This window comes from Passer montanus, unplaced genomic scaffold, assembly GCF_014805655.1.
Source record: "Passer montanus isolate IOZ18808 unplaced genomic scaffold, ASM1480565v1 scaffold11, whole genome shotgun sequence".
Lineage (NCBI taxonomy): Eukaryota > Metazoa > Chordata > Aves > Passeriformes > Passeridae > Passer > Passer montanus.
The window spans coordinates 4,310,186-4,329,584 of record NW_024357613.1 but is presented as its reverse complement, the minus strand read 5'-3'; the positions used below and the strand labels follow the sequence as shown (position 1 = coordinate 4,329,584).

Sequence of the window (19,399 nt, the reverse complement as noted above, 5' to 3'; positions counted from 1 at the left end):
GATACTTCACTAAATAAACCAGAATTAAGAGTATCATCTTCCACGATCTTATCAATATAGCTCTGTTTTAAAACCCCTTAGAAGTAACCTGACGAACATATATCATCAAATAATTGCAGTAATTTCAAAATACTGTTTTCATAACACAGTGGAAGAAATGTAAAATAAAGGAAAAGCCTCAATTACTGGCATCTAAATTTCTTGGTATGAGCTGTGCTGGGTAAGACTATGGAGTAAGATGGGAGAAGAAAGATGACCCTGCAGTTCTTTTTTATTAGGTGCTCTGAAAAATATGACAGCTGTATATCCAATGAAGACTGAGTGGCACACAGGAAACTGGAGTATCTTTACAAAAAGGCAATCTTTGACTTTCTACAGAGGGATTCCTTAACAAACACCTTCAGGAACTAAACCTCTAAATGGCAACCTCCTAAAACATGTGTTTGAAAGCAGCTATAAATCAGTAACCTTGCAAGGGTAGTAGTGAGCTGTTATGTTTCAAAGCACGTAATAATAAAATCCAAGAACAACTTGGGAAAAGATTTCATGACCACAGTGAGAACAACAAACAGATCAAGAATTCAATTGTTTCCACTTGTCTTGTGAAGCTGGATAAAGCTTACTGATCAGCAGTCCATCTGTGTATCTCCAACTACCATTTTGAAATTACATTAATATAATCTATTATATGAATATCACCATATTTTGATATTACTATATTCTTAACAGAAATAAAAACAAAATTTACCACTGTCACCTGGGTAGCTAAACCTTCAATACCTAGCGAACAACCTATTAAATAAGAAATAAACAGAAATCATAACATGAGATGTGCATCAGTGGCTAAATTAGTTAATTCAGAGGGAAAAAAATACAGGAAAAGGAGAGAGGTAGGTTTAACTTAAAAAGGGAACATCAACCAAACTTACTTCCTGTTCATGAGATGTCTGATTAATGAATGCATGCTTTGTGAAATTCATCTCTTTAACGTCTATCTTCCTAACAACATCATATACTTTTCTGACCTTGAACACCTGACTTCTTGGAGTTTTATTTCCATTGTAGCCCATGTCATTTCCATTACTGGGAGAGGATGGGCCAATGCGAAAGACATGGCAAAATATCCTCACGATCCTTAAGAGACTCTTCATCTGAGCTTCATAATTACTTGACAAGCTGGGGGAAAAAAATGGAATGTTTAAGTTTCCTAGATTAAACAATTTAGTATAATAAGGAGTAAGCAATGTAATGGTAGGGTCTGATACATATGCTGAAAAAAACCCTAAGCTTCAAACCCTAGAAAATTTAACTTTCATTTCCTACACCAGCCCCAGAAGTCCAATATAAACATTATGATTTTGTTAATATGTACAGGTAACTTTAACTAGAAGTAAGAACAGCAAATTCCAGATCTTTCAAAATACTTCCTTTTTTTTTTTTTGTATACACTTCTTATGAACCCCTGGTCCAATATAAACATTATGATTTTGTTAATATGTACAGGTAACTTTAACTAGAAGTAAGAACAGCAAATTCCAGATCTTTCAAAATACTTCCTTTTTTTTATATATACACTTCTTATGAATCCGGAGGAAATCCAACTTCCTAAGGATCTCAGTGCATGAAGCAAATTGGGATATCCAGATGAAAATGTTTCTCAACCCAGAAAAGACAGCATCCAACAGTAAAAGCCTATTGACTGATCAGTGGCTGCTGCCACAGCCCATGCTCACCAGCTATTATTCCAGATGCCCATTAACTACCTCAACCAGACAAGGGATCAGGATGGTATGGATGCCACTTTTCTACTAAAGAAAAATGTAATCTAAAAGAAACTAAACAAAAACCACCATGTCATTTATTTATCCAACAAATATACTAAAAGGTTTATGTCTCCTTAATTGAACTGGCAAACACTGAAGTCTATACCAAAACAGTGCAAAATATGAGCGAAAATGTTTCTCAACCCAGAAAAGACAGCATCCAACAGTAAAAGCCTATTGACTGATCAGTGGCTGCTGCCACAGCCCATGCTCACCAGCTATTATTCCAGATGTCCATTAACTACCTCAACCAGACAAGGGATCAGGATGGTATGGATGCCACTTTTCTACTAAAGAAAAATGTAATCTAAAAGACACTAAACAAAACCACCATGTTATTTATTTATCCAACAAATATACTAAAACGTTTATGTCTCCGTAATTGAACTGGCAAACACTGAACTCTATACCAAAACAGTGCAAAATATGGGATATTCATGACTTTATGCACAAGCAGAACATTCTCCACCAAACTCAACTAGGTTTACTTTCTTAAACTCCAAGTAGTAAGAATTCTTCTGTCTTGAATGCATAACAAACTGCAAGAAATTAATTCTTTTTCATCAACCTACTAACTTATAAATATTATAGAAGTGAGCACATACTCAATTCTATCTTAAAGTATTTGCATCTTAAAAGCATGCTTCCCAGCCACATCAGTAAACACCAGAAAATTGACATCTTACAGGGTGTTTTAAATATCTCTTGCAATTAATAATCTGTTAACACACAAACCTGAAACTCAGTTAGTTGTAACAGCTAGCATAGCTTTATTATGATCTCATTCACCCAATGAGTGGAAGACCTATTTGTTTTCAGCACTACATTTTAACGACTGTGAGTTAACTTTTAAAAGCAATGTATTAAGAATTTTACCAAACTACCATACAAAGTACAACTTTCTTGTGACAATTTTTACTTTAACCAGGTAAGCAAGCAGTGCTACAGTAGGAATGTTAAGTTCTTAACCAGGTAAAGCAAATCCCCTGACTGGCATCTACAACTCTCTTACCAGAAACTCTCATCACAGCTAAAAACTAGCATTTGTAAAATCTTTGCTTATATAGCAAAATAATCTATGAATAAAAGAAGCTAACTCAAGAAGTTAACTATTGAAAAGAGAGAAAAAATAAAAACTTCTAACATTTCAACTGAGGTTTATCGTGTCTCAGCAGCGGTGTTTCCTGGTGAAATTCCCTGGTCTCCAGGATAAGGACCCACACATGTAGAAAAAACCTAAGAGGGGTTTTAATAGTTTACTGGAACTTCTACTGCCATGTTTGTGAACATTCATCTAGGCCTAACCTGCACCAGCAAGACAAATCATGTCACATGTCAATTATCTTCTTGGAAAAAGAGAATACTTGGTGAAGATAATGCAAGTTTACTGGAACTTCTACTGCCATGTTTGTGAACATTCATCTAGGCCTAACCTGCACCAGCAAGACCAAATCATGTCACATGTCAATTATTTTCTTGGAAAAAGGGAATACTTGGTGAAGGTAATGCGAAGTGAAACAGGGTCCTTGCTTGTACTCAAGGCAGAAGTCTTCAGGCAGAAGCTTAGTGGCACTCCTGGACACTTGAAGCATTACAAGAAACAATTTTAGACACTTTTGTACTAAACAAACCCAAAAGCAACAGGGTGTGGGTTAGTGCCCAGGAAACTAATAGAGATTATATTAGTTCAGCCAGGCAAGAGTATCATTATTGGAAGTTTTCATGTACAAAGTACATTTTACACACTTTTGTTGGAAGAAGGAGAGAGCCCAAGCTCAGAGTATTCACCAAGTACTACCTTAATCCTCATTGTGTTTATAAGAAAGCACCTGAGAAATATTTCTTGAAGTAGAAATTCACTGCTTCTGCCAGGAAACCAAGCTGGAGAGAAGAGAGATGCAGTTTTTGCAAAACTGCATCTGTGAAACTGTCTTGGAATTGTTTTCTTTTCCTATCACATTTCTGCATCACAAAGTACCAAAGAGAAACTGGCCAGTAAGAGTCCACAGGGCACTCCAAGTACTGGCATGTCTAGAAAAGAGCCCTCATCCAATGCAATGCAACCCTTCCATCTTGTCTTCAGCCTCCACCAGCCCACCCATACATAGCAATACAGGAGCACACACAGGCTCAAACTCAGAGACAGTACAGGCACAGAGCTACTGTTTCTACAGCCACACTGAGGGAGCACTGCTCAAATCAAAAGAGCAGTAACAGTAACAAATCAAATCCAAATAACAATCAGTTTAATTTACCTCTGAAGACACTAAAACAGAAGCAAATACTACCTCATATGATGTAATCCAGCTACCACAACTTCCAGTAACATCCCTATACAGAGCAAGTTTGAAACCCTTTCCTGCACTATGGTTTTACACCTTACCACAATTTACTTGTGGGAGCTCTATTAGCTCTAAAGAAGTCTGGAGACAAAAAGGAATGTGTTACAAGTTAAGCTGATACACCCTGCAACAGTAGAAATTCTTCAGAAAGTTATCTTTGCAGCAACAAAATTTCATTAATGTCTACACACTTTAATCCCTTTAAACCCCAAAGTTTAAAGGGATTCAGACCTTGCCTTTAATTCATCAAAGTGAACAGCCACCAGTACAAGATTTATTAATGGTGTAATTAATTTCCTACCATCATCCAGGAGTTCTGACCTGCTATCTACAAGCTCCATTTAAATTTAACATGACTAAAGGGGAAGAAAAAGTATCTAGGAGTAAGAATATACTATTTATTTTTCATCTCACTGATGGGCTCCTCGGATCCCAGCCCAAGTTAAAAAAAAGCTTCTCAAGTCATAATCCTCTACAACCTATGCTGACAGGTTTCTCTGATTACAGAACACTCTCAAAGCTCTCTTTGCCAAAATGCCATCTAATGTCAACATGTTAATAAGGAACTTCACTCACGCTATCAGACCCTTGTCTCTTTCAGTAAAGATTTTCTAGTAAAGCATAAAGGTTACACCACAATCTGTTAGCTGTTGAAAACACTAAAATGTTCCAACAAATTGCAGAGGAAGTGTTTTGCATAAACTCAAACAGATGCCACAAAAACTAGGAAAGCATATGAGGTAAAGATGCTTGCCTATGTCATGCATCTCCCCAAGTTACTGCTGCTTGTGCTGCTGAGACAGCACACTGGTAGATGAAATTTTTAATCTCATATATATTAGTAGCTACATAAGGCAACCAGAGCCAGCAAACATGAGGTGTCTGAAGTAACAAAACTCTCCTCAAGCATACAAAGAAGCATGTAGAAAAGTAAAACCGTGGGAGGGAAGAAAAAGTGAGAAGGGTGAAGACAAAAAAAGATAATGATTTGATAGTTGTCTGAAAAGCTTCCCTTCCTAGGGCTGACATAGCCAAACTAACCAAACAAAAAATACACTTCTCTGCAACTCAAGCTTCTAGACACCAGCAGCTATACATGGACACCAAATTTTTCTCTTGAAGTCTTTGTGAAGATAGTGCTCTAAATAGACATTATCATGTAAATCAGATTTGAGATCCATCTACTCCAGCATGTGCTGAGCATCAGATAGTTTGACTTGAAAACTATTAAGTGGCACTAGTTGCGGGGTAGTTTACCAACCTGTGACCTCACACTTACCTGAGCAATTTGTGACCATTTGTTGTAGCAACTTCAGCAAGACTTGTCAAGATTTTAAGATACTGGCTTTCGCTCTGCTGAGACAAGTGTTCCAGAACTTGCCGCAACTGAAGGATTCAAACAAAAGCAATTGCACTGTGTCAAGGAGCATCATATCAACAATAATTTATCCATTATGTAGAACACTATCACCCAAACATTATAATATTGTATATCTATACTGTACGACCTCTAATCTAGCCTCAATTAACATTTCATTATCATTTACAAGGATTACAAATGTGCAAAGGTACACATTCTAGTGTCGATGCATGTACTACAGGGTATTTAACATTGCAGAATGTTACAAACACTGAATGCTTAACCCTGCATTATTAATTCATAAGTTATTGCATTTAAAATACAAGTCCTGACTTGTAACACATACCCAGTTTGCTTATGTCATCACTTCCAGATAATATGCACTGGTCATTACCCAAGACTAAACAGAACAGCTCAGATTTGGCCAGAGAAAATAATTTTCAATATATGATTACATGTCAGCAGTGAAACAGAACTATACCATGTATTAGCTTATATATATTTTGTATACACTCTCATTAAGATCTTGATTTTGCACAAAGCTCCACCATTACTCAGACAGATGAAAAATTTTTCTCAGTTTTTTTCTTCACTTCTACAATAAACAAAAGGTCTTTTTGTGACATTGCTTCAGTTCTTTCTCTTTTAACTTAAATAATCTATAGCATCTCCCCTTGCATCTAACATGCACTTTGAGAATTCTCACCTGCATCATTTCACTCTGTAAAACTCAACCCTGTCTCAGAAATTTAAACGCTGACTCGAAAATCCTCAGTGTTATAGTGAAAGTAATGGAGTTATAGAGAAAATGAAAACATCAAAAATCTAGCAAACTAAATTAAGTAAATTGGCAGCCAACACCTTACTAAATCTTTTTTTTTTACAGTCTGTAAGGTTGTTTGCAGTCATTTTAAAACAACTAATGTATTAAAAACCCACAGTGAGCTAGATTTACACGGGGGAAAAGGCATTCCATGCTTCATTTCCCTTACACAATTAAGAAAAAAACATTTTTCCTTGATTTTTCTTTGCTTTAGATTGTACTACCCCACAATGACCAAAGAAGCAAGGTGTAAGAGAACCATTAAAAAAGCAACAGAGTAGTTTCATCTACAGAAATAATAATCAAATGAAATTATGGCTGCAATCTTTGTGTGGCTACAATCTTGTACTCTAATTGTACAAGGCAACTTCATACAGATGAGTGCTCTTACCACAGACTTTTAAGTTAGATGATTCAGCCTCAAGACACATCCCAGAATGGATGCCTGCAGATAATGACTAAATGAAGGAAAATAGGCCCTGTTACACAAAGTAACTGTATATATAGAATGCTCTAGGAATGCTCTACCAGTACCTTTGTATTAAAGAGCAGACATTGCAAGCTGCAAACTGTCTAGATCACTTTGCCAAATGTACAAAGTTAGAACACTAAATGAAAACAGATCCTACATTTAATTCCAAATTCCTGTGTTTAAAATTAAGTGAAGACTGCCCATTTTTCATGAGGAAAGAAAGATACCTAGTGGTCAGCTACTGTGGTACTGACAGCCACTCATATTAAGCACTAAGCTCTCCACCACACACACAGAGATCCCTGGCTATAACACAGAGAATCCCGTATTACCATGTTTTCCCGTAGATCTTCATTCTGTGTCATTTGAATTATTGTCTGGAAAAGTCGAGGATGGTACTGTATTAAGACTTCACAAGTCTCTCCATAACCACCCTAAGAAAACATTTTAATTAAAAGAAACATTAGAATTGAGAGTTAGACTATTACAGGCAATAAGATCTATTAAGTATAACATTTTTTTTAATGCTGGAGAAATCCTATTCTAAATAATTTGAAATTCAAAAATGTAGCAAAGTTAGGTATCCCAAAATGTTCGGGAGAAGACAGAATCAATTTTTTCAGTATACTGGCTCACATATATCCACTCCAATTTTTCTGGTTTTTGAAACATTTTCCTACTTACCAAACCAAAGGTACTGTTGAACAGCACTTCAGCCTACAATCACCAGAGATTAAAAATAGTGCAATATTTCACTTCTCTTCCTCCTGCTGATATCTACTTAATTACATCCAGCATCTAATTCTCCAAAACAAACATTTTCTAAAGGTTCATATGACACATATCTGACTTGTTACAGGAAGAAATAGGATAAATGCATGAAAAAGTTATTTAACTTTATAATCAATACACAAGTATGATTCCACTTATGCCTTAGACTAACTTCACACCCTTCTGAGAAAAAATGTTTTCTGGAAAGAACAGAACTTGATTTTGTGGTTTATTTATATCAAATCTTATTTAACATAGGTGCATTTTTAAACAGACACCTAACACCTGAATATGCATGACCTTCTCTGGGAAGATTACTATATAATGTATCAACTGCTGCAACTCCAGGGGCTCCTCTGTGAATGACAGTTGACATTACCTCAGTGAAAATCATACATAAAAAAATTAATTTAATAGTCTTCTGGTAGCAAGAAACTAAGTATTAAAAATAAACCCACCCAGAATCTGTAAAAATTAATTAAAGTCACATCTTCAAGATCAAGGTAATGATCTTGGAAGGGCTGGCAAGAAGTGTATGAATCAATAATTTCAATCTTCTCAAAACATGTAATGACTTTGAAAAACAAAACTTTCAGCACAGAATAAAACCCTCAATGTAAAAAGAAAACATTTTGTTTTCTCCATTCGTACTTGGCATCATGAACTTGTATACTGTGTGATCTCAAACACAGTAAGATCACCACTACAAAACAAACACCAGGTGTCACCACTCACACTTTAAAAAAGTTAACAGAAGTTTTATGTATAAAAAGGTGCCCTAGGGATTGCAAAACTGGAGACTGAAGCAGAAACTCAAAACATTAATCATAAAAAATAGTAACTCTACCATTAAGCACACACTGGTATAGAATCACAGAATGGCTTAGGTTGGAAAATACCTTTAAGATCATCAAGACCAAACATCAGCCTAGCAGCACCCCTATGTATGCCACTAAACCACATCCTCAAGTGCCATATCCACCATTTTTTTAAACACTTCAGAGTAGAGACCACCACTTCCCTGGACAGTCTTCTCCAATGCTTTACAGCCCTTTCCACGAAGAAATTATTCCTAATATCCAATCTAAACCTCTTCTGCCATATACTGTCTTACAGGTCTGTGGCTGCAGAATACATTGAAACTGATCAGACTCTGTGTGGCTTTATGTAACAATAAGTCATTCTCCCGTAACAAGGAAAAAAAAAAATCTGAGTTTCACAATCAAGTCAGCAGTGAGACAGTATAGTGATCTGGCACTTCTCAGTGAGCAGAGCTGAGGACTTACTTTCTTATATGCAAAAAGAAATACTGTAAGTAACCTAACTGGATGAAGGTCTTCCACGGATAGTCTATGAAATAAAGCTTTCTGAGTTCAACATTCCAAAAATATCCCACAGGTACTGGAGACAGCACTCTTGCACATACATACAACTATTTTTGGTGCAGGTGTCAGGCACATGAGGACACCTCAGAAATTAAATAACTTGAGGTTGAAATAATCAGAAAATACAGAAAAAAAATAGAAAATTTCAACTTTATCCTGACAAACTAATGACACACATAGAGGTAGTGTGATGTCCACTCACTCCAGTGAATTAGTCCTTTCAGCTTTCAGTTCAGTTTTCTAGTCTGATTACTAGCAAAGGTTCAAAGGCTTCCATTCAATCATGTTACATACACACTGACCTTCAACTGATCTGACAGAAAAAAGTCTAAGTGTTCACAAATGAAAAAAAGTCACTTTAGCAAGCAGTACAAGCAGTACTTGGTATCAAACAAGACAGACAGTTTTGCAGCTGGAAATGCCGTCTTAGTTAAAAATACGGAATTATTTTGTTCCTCATCCAGATATAGAAATATCTTTGAAAAGTAAGAGCCATCACCATGTAAGTTTTGTTTGTTTTTAATAGCAACATCTCCTGAAGAGAAAAGAAAATCTGTTATTTGAGATTTTTTAAAAAATCACTCCTTTCTGCATGCCTTTACTTCTTACTTGTTAACAGGTAAGCACCTAAATTATGTTCTACCATTATACCAAGGATTCCAAAACTGTCTAGTCAAATGGAGTTCTTTCTCAGAATTCTTGCATCTGACTTATATAAAGGGTAGAAATTATGAACCTGCTAGTAGGATCAATTTCATTATTAAAAAACTACATTTTGCACTTGTTTTGCCAAAGGACTACCATCTTTCAAAGGCCTTAAGAATAAAAAAAGGTAATAATGATCAGGTGACACTGTAGTAAGTCACAGAAATTCACAGAAAAAGTGTTGCTAACTTAATACCTGTACACAGAGATCCAGTGGAGTAACACCGTTCTTGTCTGGTAAATATTTGGCTCCTCTCATCAAAAGAATTTGTGCAGTGTCTCTCTGACCATGGCTATTTAAAAGAGAAGAATGACAGTTAATACAGCATTTATTATCTGAATCATAAATCTGTCTTTACTGCATCTAACAAATAAAACCAACACAGGCTAGAAGAAAATAGTTACTGCAAAAGAGCAGTGCAAAATTCAGGCTATTTATGAAGTCAGAGTCACTCTCATCGTTCAGAAATGATTCATCTTAGCCTCGCCTCAAATATTTATGAGCTGCATTTCCTGCAAAAAGAGAGCTCTTTCTCAATTTACATCCTAATTTACTTCACAGAGGAAGCTATCTTTGCCAAGTTCTTTGCTCACTTCTACCATATTTGGGGAAAAAACAATCTAATAGTGCTTTAACCATCAATAAAATATTAGCAAGATATTTTTATCAATAATTTTTTTTTGTACAAGAGATAACTACATCACTCAAATGGCTCTAATTTCCATACATAAATGTCTTGCATAGCCTCTAGAAGGGGTGAGTTTTACTTTTGCATTCAAAGTCTATTCACTAAGGAATTAGCATAGCCTCTAGAAGGGATGAGTTTTACTTTTGCATTCAAAGTCTATTCACCAATCTGCTTATAGGTAGTACAGGACCTTTTGTTCCCCCCAAGTTAAAATTTCCCAACATGCCAGCATTGCCTAGAAAATAGAAAAAACAACTATTTACACGTCTTAACACTTTCCCAAATCCTTTCTCCTGAAAAAAATGAGAAACTGAGTACCAGTGATCAGAGGTTTACTTCGTTAAAACCACATGGAACAATTACTGCAATATTGCCTTCACCAGCATTAAGTGCATATACTGCCAAACATAGAGAAGCATCTAAAGGCTGAAATGAAAGACTGACAAAAAAGACATAGCAATTAAGGTTACAGATGCAAGCTTTTTCAGTGATGTTTTATTCCTCAAGCTAGTTTGCAGTACACCCTTTACACCAATGGATATGAGTATTTGGCATCCTGGAATACACAAGAGGCTGCCTGCATCCTCAGCCTGATAGGTGCAGCCTGTCAGTTCAGAAAGGGCACAGGTAAAGTGATAACTAACAGCTGAGGGGCAAGAGGTAGCTTCACTGATCTCTCAATAACTCACAGATGAGTTCTCCTCAGTCCTGTCCTTCCAGCCCAGGAAGCCAATAGGTTAATCTAATGTCCCAGACTTTGTCCCAGTGCAAACAAACATTAAAGGTTAGAAAACAGCTCAGACTAATGGCCTACTTGCAGCATCTTCACTGTAATTCTCTAGACTAAGTGCACAACCCAACACATTGACAAAACAGGTGCTCCGAACTCAGACTTTGAATACTGATACCCTTCCTGCAGCTACCACCTGCCACTGCTACCACATCCTGCCCTCCCTGTCATCAGGAACTTACAACCCTTCTTTCCAGGTTTGCTGTAGTACACACCCTGTTCATTCTACTCTGCCAGATGCCCCAGTTGGTAATTTCTAAAGAATATGACTCCTATGCTTGCCACATTCCCTTCTTGTGAAAAACTTCCACGCCAAGACAAGCTGCTTACTTCTTTTAAAGTGTGTACCAATACCAGTCCCTAAATCAAGGACCAAGGCTAGCAGCTATTTATCCTCCACCTCCCTTCTTCTTAACAGCCACAAGTCAACATACACAAGTCTACACTCCAGAGACCACAGCTCCCAGATTGTAACTCTTAGCAGACCAGCAGTCAGTCCATTTCTCCTTTTGCTTATAGAAACAGTTAATCTTATGTGAACTATTTAACCTGTAATCAAAGCACAGGGGTTGCAAAAATTGTAAATGTTTTAACAAATCGTAAATGTTTTAACAAACTAATGCCCTAATTAAAACAAAAGATCATTTATCATATGTGATTAATTTTGAAATATAACTATGAAGAAAACATAATTGATCAAAGCAACAATGTAATTTTAATTCAATATTGTAACTTTGACACCTATAAGCACATTTCATGTATACTGTAATACCATACTGTACATTAAGGAATAGCCAAACTTACCTTATAAAAGGCTCTGGTTTTAGCATGCTAAGAATAATCTAATCTGGCAGAATTCATTTTTTCAGAAAAGGGTTCACCAGTCATCAATTTATGACTCATGCTAGAACATGTACAGGTATGTGTTTAACATGCCTGTTAGAAAGAGGTACATAAGCCTGCAGTAATAACCTAAGTATTTAGATAAGACACTAAACTACACTCAAAACTGAGACATGATTAAAGACCAGTCAGCTTTTATATTTCCTATATTTTGTAATTTCTAATCAGTTATGGCAAAAGGGGGAAAAAAAAATTTCACTTTTAGGCCGGTATTCAAAAGTTAAAAGTATATAACCTGCAAGCAAAATAAAGTGGAGTTGCCCCAGAAACGTTTGGCCTGTTTATGTCTGCACCGCTGTCCAGCAAGCACTGCACTGTCTGCAAGAGAACAAAACACCATCCTCAGAAAAAGAGCAGTGGAAAACCCTACTGGCTTAGAAATATTTAGTGCACGTGTAAAATACGAAAACACTGAGCAGACTGTCAAACAACTTTTGTTACATTTCAGTCATATAAATTTGCTACATTTATAGGTAACAGTTTTTCAGAATTTTGCTTTCCAAAATCCAGCACTGACAAGGACAACAGGAAGGATCTAGGTAGAACTAGTTTCTTCTTTTTAGCAGTAAATAGTTCTGGTGGCAATCTGTATAACTCTATAGGGCTCTAATGCAGCTCAAGTAAAGCATCCAGACTAATACTCTGAATATAAATAGTCAGCCCTGACACAAGTCCAGGCAAAAAAATTATTCATACAGATCAATAATGAAAGAGTTTATTTGAACTTGTTTATTTCTAGAGTTAAATTGTAACTGACTCAACTCTGTTTTCATTTTTCATTCACAGTGAATTAATATTTCAGATTTCAAAATCACATAATAGCTTGCACAATTATAAATTAAACATATTCTGAAAAATAAGGCAAAAACATTTTCAAACATTTAACATTACATAAAAACTTGATATTAACAAGCCAATAATAGCACTACAGAAGAGCTGAACAGTATACAGTAAGTCATCTCAACTCCCATAGGCACTGAGATCAATCAGCTCCACAAGAATAAATAAGTTGCTCCCATGGAAGTGCATGCACTCAATACTAAGACACACAACAGCATTCTTCACACTTGTAGCCATTACCATGTGCATTACTACTCTGAAGTTCATTAAAAAAATGCAACAACTTTGAGGCATTACCAAGTTCTTCACAAATCAATTGTGTTCATACAGTTTAGAAACTTACTGTCTTGTGTCCATTTTGACAAGCTACATGAAGGGCTGTCTGTCCCATGGCATCTTCAACATCTACATTACTGACGTGCTGAACGAGATCATGAAGCAATTCTGTTCGTCCATTGACAGCCAACCAATGAATCTAAGCACAAAATTATGATTGATGTGTTTCTTTTAGCAATAATATATATATATATCCCATAAAAATGATTTTAAACCTGGCTGTATTATTGTCAACGCCTTCAAAAGAGAAGCTTTGCATAATATTAAAAGAAGCTTTGAACAATACAATCATATGCTTAGGTATTTTGATCACATCTTGTGATTCTTGATGGCAACGGACACACAGCAGTTTGGTTTTACATGCAAGACAGCAAAAGCTTAAAAACCAAGAATCTCCAAATTCTTCATTCATTTTATGAACATCGTGATAATTAATAGCACTTACTGCAGTCAAGCCTTCATTATTACAAATGTTGACATCTGCACTGTATTCCAGCAGCTTGCTCATGCATTTTTTCTGGCTGTAAGCAAAAGAATACATTAAAATTCAGTCAGGAAAAATCACTTACAAGACTAAATATCTTCTTAGAGCTCCACTAACTCTAATTTATCATTGTTTTAAGCGTAACAGGTGGTTCCAATTTATCAGGAGTACAGTACTGAGCATGTGAAAGAGAGAAGTGATCTTCACAGACAGTGCAAGGGTAGCAAACAGCAACATAGGGCTAAAATCAAAGCTGTTTTTGTGGAAAGTGCAAAAGCACTTAACCACTACTCTAACAGTTTCAGCTCTGCATGAACCACCCTTTCAAGACAAAAAGGCAGAGTTCAGCTAATAGAAGTCCATGAAGTTCACCACTGCCTGTACATGTCAGTGGACATGTTTATAGTACACCACTAAATCATTACTTAATGAGACGGTCATTGTAAAACTATGCAAATCTTTGTTAAGTACAAGTACTTTCTTAATAAAAGTAGAGGTATTTTTTCCTAATTCATGTTTTGTTTGGTTTTTTAACACTTTTAATGCTCTAAGTGCTTTACCTTTACAAATTTATTTTGGTTTTCCTTTTTGCTTGGTACCTTTCACACCTTTCTTATACCTCATTTCCACATAACTGTTTCCTGAGTGTATTTCTGCATTTCATCATACACCACTTGCCTGCTTCTTTCCTCTCCTACAAATAGACCTCACACAAACCAGAAGCCACTAAACACTACCACCACCTCACCTGAGTACCAGCTGTGATACAATTCAGTTATTGTATCACACACATGTCCTAAAAAGAAAAAAAACAACATTACCTTCACAGCTGCATGCTTTTACATACTACACATATCCACCTCACCTGAGTACCAGCTGTGATACAATTCAGTTATTGTATCACGCACATGTCCTAAAAAGAAAAAAGACAACATTACCTTCACAGCTGCATGTTTTCACATACTACAATTCCAGAAGTAGGATCTTAAAAAGGTACTTGCTCGCTGGTTTGGAGCTCTTTCTCTGCCTCTCTCCTAACATTGTGCAGACCAACTTTGTATTCCTTTTCTTGCATAAAAAATTTCTTAGAGACACTATCTCAGAAAAATCAGAAGTCTCTGATCCCCTCCAAAACCTTTTCTTACTCAGCTAACTGGAAAGTGAATGTATCCCTCGTTCAATTACTGTTGTAAGAATCATTATGCCTCCAATTAACGGAAAACACTAAAATGACTGCTACTGGATTGGTATTTCAGACATGACTTACTATTTATAAAATATTATTCTATGAATACTCAAAGCAAGGATTTTAACCTCCATGTTCTCAATTTTCAAAAGTGAAAACCAAAGGCGTTTTTTTAACTATGCAAAAATATTACAGAACATGCCAACTCAAGTGTATTATGCAAAAAAATTTTAAGAGTTTAAGGATTTTAAAAGCTTACCCATTCCTTGCTGCTAAATGGAGAGGAGTACATCCTGAGATGTCCTGATAGTTTGGATTTGCTCCTTTTTTTAATAATAGAACAAGGCATTCAACTGATCCACAACTAAGAAGAAAATAAGAAAGGGGAAAACTGTTACAAGGATATTTACAAATCGGTATTGGCATAAAGACAAAAGCAGTATCATGTACAGATCATACTCACTAGAACACCTTTACATAAAATTGTTTTACACCCTCATAGTTCAGGCTACACAAAGCTAAAGGAAAGTCACTTAATGCAGCAAGAAGTGACCAAATATAACTGGTAGCAATGAATAGATGCCAGCCTTCCCTGTGATTTTAATTACTTTAAAACACAACACTGAGTCTTTAGGACTGTTAATTCTTTAAACTATAAACTGTTTTAAAAGTTTTGCTTTCAATTTCCTCTCACCTCCCTCATCCCTAATCTATTAACAGGACTGAATTTTTCATGAAAGATTTTGGGGTTTGTCAAGCTTCTGTGTCTAGAAGTTATGTTTAGAAGTTTGAATATCAGGAAAATTCTAAAACTTGTACAAATATTTATTTGCTAGTACAAATATGTGTCTGCTATCAATTATGAACCTCTAATAAAGAGCTGAACTCTTTACATAATATAGCAGCTCTTCATGACAACCAATGTCACTAAGAGGACAGAAACTCTGCATTATATATTTATCTTGCTCCTGAACTCTTTTAGGAGGATGAGCTGTTGAAAAGATAAACAGAATACTTTTGTATCTGTTGTGACCAGCTAATCCATTTTTACAAATCTTTCCAACATCAGAACTGCTACACAATAACCCAAAGAAAATGAAGGCTAACAATATGTTGCAAAACCAGCAGCTTGATGACCCCTTTGCGACCCAGTAACTAATTCAAGATAAAAGACAATCCAGAAACTAAATGTATCACAACTTCTTGGATCTTTAGAATCAGAAAGCACAGTGTATTTTCAAATATACTTCTAAAGTGTATGCTAAAAATTTACTTGCATTTTTGTAAGTACTTCCTTAAGTAAATTTTATATACGCGCTGTGTAATTCTCTGATTAAATAGTTGGGAAACAGCTATTTCTAATAGTCTGTTTAAGAAGCTGGAATTTCCACCTTTATCGTGACCAAATACTGCTGTATATATGCAATACTACTACTATTACTTTTTTTTTTTTGCACTTTTTTAACTGTTTAAATGTAAGAACTTTCAAGATATTTAAAAGGGCAGATAATTACAGAGCATTAATTCATCAGTTTAAAGTTTAGTTTCCTGAAAGGTCATGTCAAAAACTATCTGGTTAATTTCTATGTATATGATGGTAACCTGTCTGTTTCTTGGCAGAGTTACATATAAAATAGAGTCATCCCCATTGAAGAGCTACACAAACAATAAATAAAGTAGATCAAAATTTGCAATGAAGCCCTCTATCTAGGTTAGAAAACTTATTAGAAGCGAGCTCCTGAGTTATATTCCCTTCAGTTATGTTCATATGAAGCACTTTGGAACAGCTGCTTCCCAACAAATATCCAAAAGCTTCCCACTGTTTTAGAATACCTCAAAAACAATCAGCACCTGCAAATCAGAGTTCTCTACCTCTACAAAGGCAAGAGTAACCCAGCTATACAGGACGCACATCATGGCTGCATTTTTTTAAAAGATTTGAGATTTCACAGAATGGTAAAAAAGTATCTAGCCAGACTTCCTGCACTGGAATTTGGAAAGCCATTTGATACCATGTGTAAAATCTGTCCTCTTTGTGAGGCAGGCACATTACTAGGAAGAACAAACAAGATACAAAAAGTGTGAAAACAAAATGTTAACTGACACTACAGAGTTTTCCAGCTTACATTGGTGCCTTAGATTTGTGGCAATATTTTCATTGTTAACTTCTGGACTGGACTCAAGTAAGTCTTACTTTGCTGCAATATGAAGCAAACTTCTCTTCACACGTCCAAAGGCATAATTCACATCAAATTTTGAATTTGACAGCAGCTCTGAGACAGACCTGCAAACAGAAAAATAATTTTTTAGTTTTAAAAATAGCTCACAGTATCCAAGCAAAGTTTATACTCTAAACTGCACACGAGTACTTTATTTCTTACTTAATCACTATTTCTTTTCCCTCCAACTAATTACTAAGAGATCACACAGGGTTTTTTGCTGATTAACAATACTTTTCCATTTCTTACTGTACATAAAAAATGAACTGTGACACTGGGAAATTGTTCCAAATGCAAACTAGTAAGAATTAAACCAAACAACCAAATCACTTATTTAGAAATACAAAAAACAAGCACTTCAACAGCTTTGGTTTAAACAAAATATAGATTTCCATTTTCCCCCTTATCACAATCACCCCAACCACATATCCAACAGTTTTTCCAAACATAGGCAAAGTTCAGAGGGAAGACTGGTATGTGAAATCATGATGATGAAGTAGAAGGATACAAGATCAGGATAAAACATTTAAATAGGACCTTTCCACTTCCAGTAATGGGCTGATCACATAATTTAAAACTCTTGCATGTGATCTCAAAGTACTATATAGCAGAACAAATGTTTATCCTGGCTGGAAAAGCAGCCTTCTCTTTCAGTCTCCTTCCCTACAAAATTCATGTCAAGGAAGCACCACTCAGCTGGCATTATACAGCCTCCAGGTTCCAAACACTTTGAGGACAACTCAGTAAGTAAAATTAAGGAATATATCTGAGGAATTCCAGAAGCCTCAATCTTATTGTCCAACTCTTATTCCATGTCTTTCTGAGAAGTCTAATGAGACTAAGAGCTTCCATGTCATCCATAAATACATAAATAGTCAGAACTAAGAGACAGCTACAAAACAATACTTTTGTTCTCATCCTAGGACAAATTTTCCTATGTGCTTCAACAGAACAAATCCCAGTTCTGGGATATGACATAAATCAAAACAGGTAAAGGTGTGCTGGGATGCACACCGTCAGTGATTAAATTAGAAGAACACAACTCAGCAATTCAGCAGTAAACTTCTGAGAGTCTTGAGGAGCTTTAGGAGCTATGAATTCAGCAAACAGGCTGGGTTTTTCAGACCTTATTAAAAAAATAAAAAAAGGTAAATTTAAAGAAGCTCTCACCTGTGCTGGTCAGCCATAACCATCGGCATCAGTGTATAGACAGCAGTTTCATTATCTGGGAAGAAATGTAATTACTTTGTTACCATAAAGGTATCTTTTATGGAAAATAAATGTATCTAGCAACATTTATTTACATTTTCAAGTGTCCACTTGAAATAGATAATTTTTTTACACAGATTCTACACACACAAAGTTTCATTATAAAGAAAAAGCCACCACACTTAGATAAAAGAGAATTCACTGAATTGCAATACATGAAATCTCAAGGTGGCATTTTTCTTATACAAAGTCAATTTCTTTAAATTGACAATTCTGTTAATTAAATCAAACTTCTTAAGAGATGTTCATTAAAAACTCAAAAAAACCCCATTTAACTATTTAATTTTAAAAAGAAGGAAGTTTCCTGTCTTCCAAGGTGACTTCCATAGTCCTGAGACTATAATTTTGTAGTAGTGACTTTTTAAAATTACTTCATAACCACTCAATTTTGTCTCTATACTTGAATACCTGGGTGCAATAAGTTTCATTTTACTTTTTAATCTCTAATCAGTTTCATATTTCACACTCTAAGGCAGTCAAAAAAAGCCAGAACACAAAGATTCATGTCAGTGGTGGGAACACACTGACATTCAGCACACAGACTGTGTCATCACTACTGCATGGGTGTAGTGTGCCTGTTTGGTCACTTACAGACTTCCTGAAGTAAAATACTCTTTTTAGAAGATTAATTTGACAAAACTTAAAATATTTTAACATATAACAATTATAAATATTACTAATGTGCATTAATTTTTTTTCTTTTATTAAAGAAAATTATGGAAAATTAATTATAATTTTCCTTTCAATAAGCTACCTATTTTTGAGAGTACAATCCCCACAGATTGTTCATGTAGATACCAGCTTATGACAGAAGGGCTATGCTTTCTGAGAACCCAGGAATATGGTTTGAGGATATAGAAATACAGGACTGTTCTCAAAAAAAATTTATTTTAAAGTTTTTCCTCATCACCTTCATTGATCCAAAATTACAAAGCAACCAGAACAGGAAGAACTAAAAACAAGCACAGCATCTCATGTCTTCTACATACCATGCCTCTAACA

The 19,399-nt window shown here is 35.5% G+C and overlaps 1 protein-coding gene across 5 annotated transcripts in view; it reads right to left on the bottom strand.

Moving 5' to 3' along the window:
* HACE1 (HECT domain and ankyrin repeat containing E3 ubiquitin protein ligase 1) overlaps positions 1-19,399 on the bottom strand; it is a 47,221-nt gene that overhangs the window by 23,959 nt on the left and 3,863 nt on the right. For 3 of the 5 annotated variants that reach the window (XM_039728911.1, XM_039728921.1, XM_039728934.1), the window contains exons 2-11: positions 18,299-18,353; positions 17,104-17,193; positions 15,169-15,273; positions 13,685-13,760; positions 13,247-13,378; positions 12,299-12,381; positions 9,878-9,974; positions 7,153-7,254; positions 5,445-5,551; positions 930-1,176 (exon numbers count right to left, since the gene is read on the bottom strand). In XM_039728911.1, coding sequence (XP_039584845.1) covers positions 930-1,176; positions 5,445-5,551; positions 7,153-7,254; positions 9,878-9,974; positions 12,299-12,381; positions 13,247-13,378; positions 13,685-13,760; positions 15,169-15,273; positions 17,104-17,193; positions 18,299-18,353 — 1,094 coding nt within the window. Of the gene's footprint in view, positions 1-929; positions 1,177-5,444; positions 5,552-7,152; positions 7,255-9,877; positions 9,975-12,298; positions 12,382-13,246; positions 13,379-13,684; positions 13,761-15,168; positions 15,274-17,035; positions 17,194-18,298; positions 18,354-19,399 lie in introns of those variants that run through there. The other 2 variants (XM_039728930.1, XM_039728945.1) reach the window with 2 other exon arrangements.